This window comes from Herpailurus yagouaroundi, unplaced genomic scaffold (genome assembly GCF_014898765.1).
Source record: "Herpailurus yagouaroundi ecotype Mexico unplaced genomic scaffold, PumYag 187, whole genome shotgun sequence".
Lineage (NCBI taxonomy): Eukaryota > Metazoa > Chordata > Mammalia > Carnivora > Felidae > Herpailurus > Herpailurus yagouaroundi.
The window spans coordinates 29,035,169-29,047,502 of NW_024412418.1; the positions used below are offsets into that span (position 1 = coordinate 29,035,169).

Sequence of the window (12,334 nt, forward strand, 5' to 3'; positions counted from 1 at the left end):
TAAAAATATGCTGGTGGCTCAAATAAAAACATTCACTGTTCTAAAAGAACTGTTGAACATACAAGTAACTTTTCCTAAAGGTGCATCCTTCACCACCTGAGAGGTGGTGTGGTCTAGAAGAAAATAGCACTGGACAGGCATTAGGAGAGCTGGCCACCAGTCCCAACATGGTATAAGTCAACCAAACAAACTGTTGCTCAGGAGCCATTAATTTACTATTCTGTAATGCAGGAACGTAATGTAATGTAGGAATTACACCATTCACCTGTGCTAGGATGATAACTTGAATTAATAGATATGCGAGTCCCTTGTAAGTTATCAATTTTTCAGTGCCTGGAAAGGTGGTAAGTATTGCTGCTTCTAAATTGTGACTTAAGCTTTTGTCTTATTTGCAAGAGGGAGGAGAAAGTTCTTTTAACAATAATTATATAATCATGTTTGTGGCCTTGCCCCTCTTTACTATACAGAATTTCTTTCACCTTGTTTAAACTGAATGAGTAAGCATCTAAGTGTGTTCAACAGTCTGAAATGTAAGTATGATTCAGTTAGACTCTACATACATTCATCAAAACATTTCACAGGGGTCTCGATACTAAATATGCAGTGGATGGGACAGAATCACAACAGGCAACTTTATTTGTAGAATTTGATCCAAAACTCAAGAAAAAAAATAAAAAGAGCCGAGTCTCTATTATGTTAGTACACAAAATAAACCAAAAAACACATCAACAGTTACCATGAGATCATTTAAATGTATTTGCAAATGATTTGATGAGGGAAACGTGATTTACAACACGGGAAACTTCTTATAACAACCACTGTAGGTCACCTAGACTAGGTTAGCAAGAATGAACAAAGTGATAGATCCAAAAGGCAACCCCCAAACACCTTCCTCAGATGGAGACTTTGGTAATTGTGGTAAAAAAACAAAACACCAATTCCTGTTCTTCACCATGCTGGATGGTCATTTCGTCCATTTTTCTCCCGCAATGATGAGTCCATTTTAAATACTTCAATTATTATGAAGACACTCCAAATCCACAGAACAGCAGACACTTCCATTCTGTGCATCAAGACAAAAGCGTTAGCCAACTGAGACAGAGGATATAAATCAATCAGCAGTGTGCATTTTCATATCCAAAATGACCATCTCCATTTTGAGATAAGCTCCATGAATGCTACTGAAAAACTACCAGAAAAATGCTAGAGGAGGTGGGGGAAGGAAAGACATAGGAGATCCTCTTGAGTCCCTTTGCTAGCTCCTGCTGGCAGTGCAAGTTTATACCTCCCAAACCATGTTTGGGATTCGTCCCCTGTATTTCCAGGTTGTTCACGCAACTTAGTCACCGGACTTATTCTAAATAAAATTGTTTTCAAAAACATACCCCTCAAAGAAAATTTGTCATTGACAAAGCAAATCAAAAGTAGAAGAACGAACATGAAGGCAACTCCAAAATGGGTTCCAGAAAGGTTTGCATAATAGGAACAGAGTCTCTCAGTGGTGACTATGAAGGGAACAGTACATATTTAGATATATAAATTAATGGAAATTAATACACCTTGATAATCTCCCTAAATGAATCTCAAACCTGACCGCAAAGAAATACTAATACATAACACAGGTCTCCACATCCCCTGGTCGCTAAGTTTACTGGGGCTTGAAAGTACACATGGGACTGTGGCTCTTTTGCTATGTGCAGGTTGATATGGGCCTTTTCCTATTGGGGCTGAATTTAAAGATGGTACTTTCCAGAAAAAAGAAAAGAATCCACCTTTAGAATAGCCATAAAGAGATGACTTGGGAACCTTCCACTGATAGCTGAAACTGAGCCAGGATTTGACAGAACCGAACAGACTAATATTTTAAATGTGCTTCATCAGGAGAATCTTCAATGTTTTGGCAGAGATGGCTGCCTAACCCCAGCTTCAAGTCAGCTGTAGCCATAGCTCTTCTCAAGCTTTGTAGGGAGGAAGGGGTCAGTTTTTAATATCAAAGACGTATGAGGATCGCTCATGGGAATTCCTCCAAAATGACAGGAAAATAATCACAATTAAATCCTTCGGCAAGAGCTTCAAGTCCCTGCATTAGATACTGTGATAATTAAAGCAAACAACTTCATAGAGCACTTTCTTCTAACACTGACAGTTTCATGAAAGGGCTTATAAATTTTTCCAGCATGAAAAAGAGATCTTTTTTCTTTCTTTCCTTTTTAATATGCAGGTCAAAATAGCTTAAATCAGCCATAATTGGACCTAGTGTCAATTGTTAAAATTCTGTAATTCAAAGGCAAGAGAGAGGACTGTTTTAGTCCATGTTCATTTGGAATTTACTTATATACACAGTGTGGCTCCGATCCACTCAGACATATTAACCTCCCTTGAGATGGAAATGCCTGCCTGTGTTTCCATCATGCCCCTCAGAACCTGTGCATTCAGAAACATCAGGAATGAACCTCCCGCATCCAATTACCTTGCATTTGCAAGTTGTGCAGGGAGATCCAGCCATTGTCCACACTGCGCCGCTCAGCCTTGAAATGCCATAGCTGTCCAGACAAGTTTTTCTGATGTCGTAGGCAATGTTATCAGCCAGGCAGGGGTCACTGACACAGCGGGGACAACACTCCCCTTCCAACATGGCTGTGTACTCACAGCTCAGATTGGGGCAAGTGAGTGGCCAACAGTCTACCTCTCCTTCCTGTAGAGAGAGAGCCAGAAATAGTTTATCTTTATTCTTATGAACAATTATGCTCCCAAAGTCCCGCCGGGGGTGGGGAGGGACAGTAATTATCATCACTGTCCTCACTGTATGTTTCTACTTCCACCTTTATGGGTATAATGTGCTTCCTCCTTGAAGAGCTCCTATAGATTAGATATCACCTCCTCCATGGTACTTTTACTGACTGTCTATACTGCAGCCTGAGAAAGAGGCAGGTCCACATCTGTGTACCAATGGCACCCCATAACTATTTTTTATCATCACATTTATGTTCCTTATCAGTACAACTCCAGATTAAGTTTTGAGCATTTAGGCTTTGGGCTTGTTTCTTTATCTCCCTGATGCTTAGCACAGTTTTGGTAAAAAAAAAAAAAAATGCTAATTGAATGAACAAATAAGTGCATAGGTGGTAAGGTGATGGCTAGTGTCTTAAGAGAAATTAACTTCTCTTAAGGTCAAAGTGGAACCTGAAGCACTGTAATATTTCAACATCATAAACTGAATTCTTAGCATCAAGCTTAAAATTGAGACTGGGAGAACTACTTCAGAATGGTTTTGAATGTGACATTTAGCTAGTGACATCACTAACATGTAGCAAGGTATTATAGTTCAGATGGAACCTCTGTGTGTTTCAGAGTCTGGCAACTGTGGCTCCACTGAGCTGCCTATAACTATTTCTCTAGCTGCCTCTTCAGTTATCATGGAAATTCATTATAATTTATGAAAACTCACGCCTAACGATTTGGTCAGCTACATAACAGACAAGGTCTATCATGCTCACCATTATATCATCCAGAGTCTATTTAGTAAATATGACCCACAGTATACTCAAATAATTATTAAGCTACGTGTTCAACATCTTCAGTTTTCCCAGGAGATATTAGCCTTAGGGGCTAGGGATGGACATGGAAACACTTCTGAAATTCAATGAAAATTTCATGTCTGAAATTAATCCCAATTCTTCTAAGTGCCTGATGACTGACTTCTTGAAAAAGAAATGCAATTTTCCAGACTGATATAGTTGTGTTGGGTTCAGTTGCCCTCAGATGGGAGCTTGAAAAAAAATGGCTTTGATTTGAATATATCTGAATTCTACTCCTCAGTATTAGGGGTGATTCAGAAGAATGTATTCTACTAAGATGATCTGCACATTCACCAGGAGACTTTAGAAAATCTGAGAGAAATTTACAGTACAATTTCTCTAAATGCTTGTTTTCATACAGTATTCACGGACTAAATCACTAATATTAGAAAATGTTAAAGTATGGAATGCTGCTTATAGGTTCTATTACAAGTAGACTTGGTTGTGACTTGGTTCCAATAGTTATGACTCCCCCAAAGAAGGAACATAAGATTCACTAGGATTATATAGCCTAACAGTCTTTGCATCCTTTGAAAACTTTGTGGTATGATTTGAAAGAGAAAGAACTAGGTCCAGAAATTCTTCGGACATTCTCCAATCTGATTATATACCATTAGTATCTTTATATGAAGATCCAAAATTACCTCTACTTGTTCTATATGAAGGTTTAGCATCTGAAACATCTAGAAAATGTTATCAGTAGTGACTTCCGTATGCTAAGTACCTTCTATGTGCCATGCACTGTATTTGCACTTCACATATGTTCTCTCATCTTCCTAACAGTCCTACAAAATTGGTATTCCACTTGTGTACAAGGAAAGAATGATCAGTGCAAGGTGAGGATTTGCCCGAGTTAATAACACAGAGCTAGCAGGTGGGAGAAGCAAGACTGAATTCTAAGTCTCTATGACTCCATCCCTGATATTTCTACCATGTTCTGTTATGTCTCCTATTGAAACTTTTAATGGCTAGGTCCCAAGAAATCAAAGATTTGGCTCTTTAAGAACTACAAGTCCCGGTCAAGGCTTTGAAAGTTTTCTATCATGCAGAGATTTTGCTTCATCTGGATTTGCCAAAAAGTAGGTGTAAACTAACATAAGTTGAGCCAAATCTGACCCATAAACACATTCTTTTAGTCTTGTACATTGATTTTTTTGTTTTGTGTTTTAATTCCAGGACAGTTAACATGCACTGTTATATTGGTTTCAGATATATGGTATAGTGATTTCAACTATTCCATACATCACCCAGTGCTCATTAGAAGTGCACTCCTTTGTCCCTGTCAGCTATATCACCCATCCCCCCACCCTGTCTTTGTATATTGTTTTAAATAGTAGAATCTGAATGTCTTTAGGCAGAGCATATGCCCCGTAGTAGCCACAAGACTCAAGTTTCCTGAATAGGATCAAAAATAGCAGAAACTAAAACCCATAAGCAACTGAGTTTGCAACCTTTCCAGAGTAAAAGGAGAAAACATTCTAAGGGAAGCTGACATACCAGACACCGGCACTGCTGGCAGCTATGAGTCCAATTGTCGCCACTTCGATAGAGCTTGTGTCCATTTTGATCTAAACATTGGCTTGTGACCCTGGTGTCACACTCTGGGCAACAGAAAAGGTCAACGCTTGGATTCTGGCAATCACAAGCTGTCCGTCGGCAGAAGATCTTTCCATCCTGTTTAGAGATGAGGTTAAGGAGGTTACATCATTAGGGAAACAAGGTGGCTGCACTAGGAAAGGGAAACCTTATAAACAGAGCACATAGGAAGGATTTCTTAGAGTCCAAGTACTCCCCTGTCCACCTTTCATTTTGTTTAAAACGGATGCACGTGTGTGCACTCACACATATACACGCCCTAACTTTGCCTGCAGAGCAGCTCATGTAAAAATGGAGATATTTCTGGGGAGCCTGGGTGGCTCATTTGGTTAAGCCTCCGACTTCAGCTCAGGTCACGATCTCGCGGTCCGTGAGTTCGAGCCCCGCGTTGGGCTCTGGGCTGACAGCTCGGAGCCTGGAGCCTGCTTCCGATTCTGTGTCTCCCTCTCTCTCTGCCCCTCCCCCATTCATGCTCTGTCTCTCTCTGTCTCAAAAATAAATAAACGTTAAAAAATGGAGATATTTCTAAATTCAAAAAGTCGTATGTTCCTTGAAACTCTTTTTTTCTTAAATGTTTCCAAAAAATTACATTTATTTTATTTTTTTTCAACGTTTATTTATTTTTGGGACAGAGAGAGACAGAGCATGAACGGGGGAGGGGCAGAGAGAGAGGGAGACACGGAATCGGAAACAGGCTCCAGGCTCCGAGCCGTCAGCCCAGAGCCCAACGCGGGGCTCGAACTCACGGACCACGAGATCGTGACCTGAGCTGAAGTCGGAGGCTTAACTGACTGCGCCACCCAGGCGCCCCCAAAAAATTACATTTCTAAGTAAAATTACAATTAAACCAAGGATTTAAAAATGCATATATGTTCAAGAACTCGTTTAATGGGAAAACTATGCTCCTGTATTTTTCCCAGTTTACAATGATACCACCAAATGCATTCAAATGTATTCATCTAATTTTATCTCTGTCTCAACTCTGGGAGGAAGTCTGACTTTACCCTTTTTTACAGAAAAATTAACTGAGGCCAAGAGAGGCTAAATGACTTATCCAGTATGGAGTTAAAGATCTCTAAGGAGCATCACCAGGGCTTCTGGTTTCAAAACAATTTTTCTTCTACAAGATAGGCTTTAGGCTATTTATTACAAGGGGCTATATCAGGTGCCCCTTACACCCTAGGTGTCCAAATAATAGGCACAGTACAATTTCTGGAGTAATGGCCCTGAACACTCGTAAAGACTTGAAGTTCAACAGCACTCAAACATTAGCACAGTACATTTGCAGGGGTGCCTGGGTGGCTCAGTAGGTTAAGCCTCTGGCTTTGGCTCAGGTCATGGTCTCATGGTTGGTTGGTTCGAGCCCTGTGTTGGGCTCTGCGCTGACAGCTAAGAGCCTAGAGCCTACTTTAGCTTCTGTCTCTCTCTCTGCCCCTCCCCTGCTTGTGCTCACTCTTTCTCTCTCTCAAAAATAAACTACAAAAAAATGATCGTACATTTGCAGCATGCACCCATTATACATCTGTTGCTTACAATAACTTCTCACTTCAGACAATGAAGACGCTGAAAATGTAAGACGTGTGGCCACCATGTGTGGTTATGACTGCTTTGCTGAATATTTAAAAACTAAAGAATCTCAGAGCCAGGACACATAACCAAGCTTCCTGGGTCTACACTTGAAACTTCTCTAGAGCAACCATATCAAGTCATCAAGCCTATGCTTGAAGTTCTCCAGTCTCAAGGAAGCCACCACTATGGAAGGCATTAGAAGAGAGCATTATGTTTCCACTGAATCATCTCATCTCTGGATTATCTCTTAATTTTTTTACTAGTACCACTAGTTTTGAATCCTTTCATTGTTATAGTTGTCTTCTTCTTCAACAGTTTAAGTATTTCCAATATAATAATAACAATACTCTACCTTGATTTTAACATTTATTTTGTGCCGTACATTGTGCTGTCTTTTATATGCATTAGCACATTTAATCTTTTAAGGTTAATTTTTGAGACATACACACACACACACACACACACACACACACACAAAGGATCTGACGCAGCCTCCACGCTAACAGCAGAGAGCCCCATATGAGGCTTAAACCCAGAAATCACGAGATCGTGACCTGGATCTGAAGTTGGATACTTAACCCATGAGCCACCCAGGCATCCCAGCACATTTAGTCTTGATAAATCTGTGGAGTACAATTTACACTCCATTTCTCAAACGAGTAGCTGAGTAAAAGAACTAAATATAATTCTTCAGTAACAGTCTGACCAGCAGTGAATTGGGACTCATGGTCACCTTGTTTTAAGCTCTATGTGTTCTTTAAAGTAGCCTGGTTTCAATATTTACTTCCCTACTTACTATGGTATGTCATGATGTTGATTTATATTGAACTTAATGAAGACTAAAACCTCATTAAGCACTATCCCTATCTTGTGTACTCAGTTGTTTGGGGGCAGAAACTATAAAACCTGATATTTATCCTTCTTGTATTTTACCTTGTTAGATTCATTTCATCTCTCTTCCTGTCACAATGTTTTCTAAATGCTGTTTCTGTCATCCACCATAGTTCGTCCTCCTTCATAGCCTAGTGACATCTGCAAACTTGATGGATCTGCCCTCAGGATCTTCATCTCCTTCATCGATAACAATGTTGAATAGGACAGCGCTCACTGAGACAAGTTTACTGTCAGCTGAAGTGGGAATCTTTAAATGCTTTACATTTTTTTATGGAGAATGGAAAGGAGACCTGCTGGCTGTGTATATAACGACATAACAGGTTGAAAAATGCTTTTCCTCAAAGCATGTACATTTTAGCTACTATTGCATAAAATGACAAGAAATCATAATTTTCTAACTATCAAGGGATGACAGATTATACAAACACACACTCAAGTTAAGCAAATGCATTGAGTCAGAGATTATAATTAGTCTGGACAAAGGACTCTCCAGATTCTAGGACTCTTCCAACAATAGGCCCTTATTTTAACTCGGTTATGTATTTTGCTCTGTAACCATTGCCCAGAATAAGTCCCTAGTGATTTATTTTAACAGAAGCTAAAAAAAAGTAACGGTAGCTACCATATAAAATCATATGGTCAGGTCAGCTACTGAGGTCACAGTATTACTCTCCCCAAATATAGAATGATTGGGCCTCCATAACCTAAAAGCTCTATCCACAAACCACAGTAAACAGGGACACACTGCTTTAGAAGAGGCTATTGTACCACAGGCAATAAGGCCCAATCAGAATGTGAGGTTTCTCTCTGCATGTGGGGATTAAAAGAATGAACAAGAATAAGTGGATAGCCTCCAGGGTTAGTGCAAAATAAAGCAATTTCCTATCTCATCAATTATGTGAAAATGCCAAAGAGGCCCCTCTTAGGTTCTAACATATTTTAGAACAATGGCTATGTTCATTCTGCCTTTTGAATTACAGAGTAACTGTCAAGAAAATCATTTTTAATAATGAAAATGTCACAGGTGGCTCCATTAATTCAGTGAGAATGCCATTACAAAACCTCAGCTAACAGAACACAGCCACACTAGCATCTAAACTTGGCAAGACAATTGAGCTCAAAGTTGGTGAGTAATCTTTCTCATGCTAGATCTCTGGGGTCATTTCCAGAGCCTGACCTCAGTCCTAGCTGGATTGGTCAGAACAAGCCCCATCTAAATGCCAAAGATGTATTTTTTCACCCTTCTGCTGTAGAAGCTAAATGCTTTTATGTAATTTTATAATGGATTTCAGCTCTAAACAATGACTACTATATTATTTAAATTGCTCCTGAATTTTAAGAAGCAGGGACATACACTTTCCCATCAAATAAAAAAGGGATTTATTCTTACGCCATGGAAAGTTACAGGTTTTATACTATAAATTACACATTACTGAATAGTTCACACATTATTTACTCCAGATTGCATAATATCACTTTTCTGCCACAGTTTGAAACTTTTAAATCAAGAAAGTGGAGGTCTTGGGGTGCCTGGGTGGCTCAGTTTGTTATGTGTCTGACTTGATTTCAGCTCAGGTCATGATCTCACAGTTCATGAGACCAAACCGAACATCAGGCTCTGTGCTGACAGTGTGGAGCCTGCTTGGGATTCTGTCTCTCTCTCTCTCTCTCTCTCTCTCTCTCTCTCTCTCTCGCTGCCCCTCCCCAACTCACGCACATATGCACACTCTCTCTTAAGTAAATAAAAACTTAGGTAAGATTATTTATGTAAATTCAATTATAATATAACCTGGGTTTGGCAAACTGACACCTACAGTCTAAATTCAGCCAGTCACCTGTTTCTGGAAATAAAGTTTTATTAAAACACACCTTCCCTTGTTCATTTACATATTTCCTTTGGCTGTTTTCACACTCTAATGGCAGAGTTCAGTACGTGAGACAGAGACCTGACAGTTATGCAAAGACCATCTGGCCCTTCATAGAAAACATTTTTTGATCTTTGATATAAACAGTAAAATTAGGAGTGGTACTCTAGACCCATCTATTCTACCTTCTCACATACAAATTTTTGTGTTGTGATATCCAGTCTTTACAAAATATTAATTTGGCTTCAGGTTACACCACACAACCAGCCCTCTCTAATTAGCACTTCTCTAATAAAACTCTTAACAGTCATTGATTCCAAATGTCTCATTTTAATGAAGAGGAAATCAGGTCCAGAGAGGGGAAAGCACTTCTCTCACAGAGCAAATTAATGACAAAACAGGAACCAGACCTCACTCCAGACATTCATAGCAATGATTTTCCAATATGCTAAAGGGTAGGATAAAAGGACTTCACACAACTCAAATCAAAAGGATTCTTGAGGCAATGGTTCTCAAATGTGGTCCTCTGACAAGCAGCATTAGAATCTCCTGGAAACTACTTAGAAATGCAAATTGTTGTGCCCAAACCCAGACTCACCAAACAAGAAAGCCTATGGGGTAGACTCAGTGATCAAAGTTTCACAAACCCTCCAGGGGATTCTGGTCCAAGGAAGAGTTTGACACCTCTGATGGAGAAAGAAAGCAATGAAAAGATTCGGAAAGATTCGGAACTACATGCAGTAGAAGTATGAAGTGAGGAGAACAGAAAAGAAGACCCTGTTCCTTGATAGGACCCCTAGAGTTTTGAGGGTGAACTAAACTTGCCAATTTGTTCATGTTTCAAAGAAAAGGAAGCACAGTTTTAGGGCTGGCACAGCCAACTCCTTCCATCAAGAACACCCTAGAGAGGAAGGTATTGACAATGTCACTGGTTAGGTTTAGAGAGCAAAGCAAAGCATTTTTAGGAGTAAACTGCAGGATTTCAGAAAGCTAACCTCTACCCTGGCCCCAGGCACAAGCTGATTCATCCCTGTTCTTCACTCTACGAATGGGTGCCACAGGAGAACGGCAGGGTTATTTTATTGTCAGCTCCTTGCAGACAGGGCTTTCTTCTTGCCTGAAGGAAACACAGGAACCCCTTAGGTTTCCCTAATCTGGCCACCTTCCTCAGTTTCTGAGCAAAGGCTTGTATGAGGCCAGGTCACGTGGTCAGCATTCCAGACAATCTCATGGCAAAGATCCTCTCCACTTTACCCTTCTTCTGTGTTGCCACAGGAATTTGGCCCTCTACTTGCAGAGCGCAAGTGGTTATTTATGGTATCTATTTCCCTATCCATCTCTAGTACTACATTTAGTTAAAGGATGAATGCTATTCACTTTTCAACTAAGAAAATGAACAAAACAAAACAATCCTGCAGGCAGCACAGAAATAAAATCTGGTCCTCACAGCTTGTTTTCTCCCACTGGATTTTCCAGTTACTACTAGAAGTAGATGAAGGTGTAGGAATAAATGCAAGCCTAACTTGCAACCCTGGCTCCTTCTCTGATCATTGGCACCGGAACACTTTTGACCCAGGAAAATGGGGCAGCTAAGTTGCAAATATGCCACTCTGGAGCTTCTGCCCACAGAATGAGGGCACACATGGCCACAGGGAGTGAGTGTCTGACATTATCATTTATCAAGACCCATGACTTAATTTCGGTGTTATCTTTCATGTGATCTTCTGTCTCTAACCCTCCTTCGGGTTCTCATCTTTACTCTCCTGAACCTTCAATTCAGTCTAAGTGGTACCTCTCCATTTAGTTTGGACCTCCTCAGTCCTCCTACTGTGCTGTCGATCAGACTTTGGTTGGGCCATGCCAATCCTCAACAAAAAGTCACTCATGATACTCTGCTGCCCACAGAATAAAGTCTGAATTCCACTGTCTGGCTCTATCTGTAACCTTTCTCTCTCGGCTTATTATCAGTTATCCCCCTCCCATACTCTTCTTTTTTTTCTGATATTCTAAGCCCACCATTTACTTCATATTTTCCTTAACACATGCAATGTTTCTGCATCTTTGTTCTTGCTATTCCCTCTGCTTGGGATTCACTTTCCCCACATCTCTACTTGGCTAAATTTCTCATCCTTGAAGGTCTCACTCAAAGGTCACTTCCTCTGTGACATCTTTCCTTATTCCTTTCTGCATCCTCCTAGAATACAATAATACTTCCCTTTTCCATGTCCCTATAACAAATCATTCATTACTACAAGGGCATGTCAGGTGACTGTGTATCCATTTGTCTATTCATCTCCATAATCAACAATATAATATGATCACTCATACTAAAATGCTGCAGTTTCCAAGAAGTTAAAAACCTGAGACCTCTCTATCTTCCCATGTAGCACAGGTAGAAAATAAAGATGTCTCCTAAGGCTCTGGATAAATTTATGAATGGAAGAGCCACAGATGGGTATCTGTGAAAAGAAACTGGGATATAACTAAGATTTAGAGGTCAAGCCCAAAGAGACCACCATTTTTCACTCTGTTGTCTGGATAATGCTAAAAGAACATGGGTTCCAAGCAATTTAGCAATCTTTCTGGGCCTAATCAACTAAGTGGTCTAAAGATGCATAAAATTACTGTCACTGTTAAGGAAGCACATGGCATCTAAACAAAATCCCAAATCCATTTGGGCCTACTGTTATTGCCGAACTCCATTAAGTTGTGGACATGTTTCAATACTTCTTTTTCAATTGGCATGAAACACTAGTAGCTAACCTGGTGTACTGACTCTCAAGGGGGAAAGTGGCCTTTAAAAGAACTTTGAGGCTTAGCAGAGGAAGGTGG

General features: G+C 40.0%; 1 protein-coding gene across 2 annotated transcripts in view; it reads right to left on the reverse strand.

The window, feature by feature from the left end:
- Positions 1-618: 618 nt before the first annotated feature.
- The window catches only part of NELL1 (neural EGFL like 1), a 901,918-nt gene continuing 890,202 nt past the window's right edge, over positions 619-12,334 (reverse strand). For both annotated transcript variants that reach the window (XM_040495621.1, XM_040495620.1), the window contains 3 exons: positions 5,076-5,252; positions 2,471-2,695; positions 619-1,063 (listed from right to left, as the gene is read on the reverse strand). In XM_040495621.1, the coding sequence (XP_040351555.1) occupies positions 1,013-1,063; positions 2,471-2,695; positions 5,076-5,252 (453 nt within the window). In that variant the 3' untranslated portion in view covers positions 619-1,012. The remainder of the gene's footprint in view (positions 1,064-2,470; positions 2,696-5,075; positions 5,253-12,334) is intronic.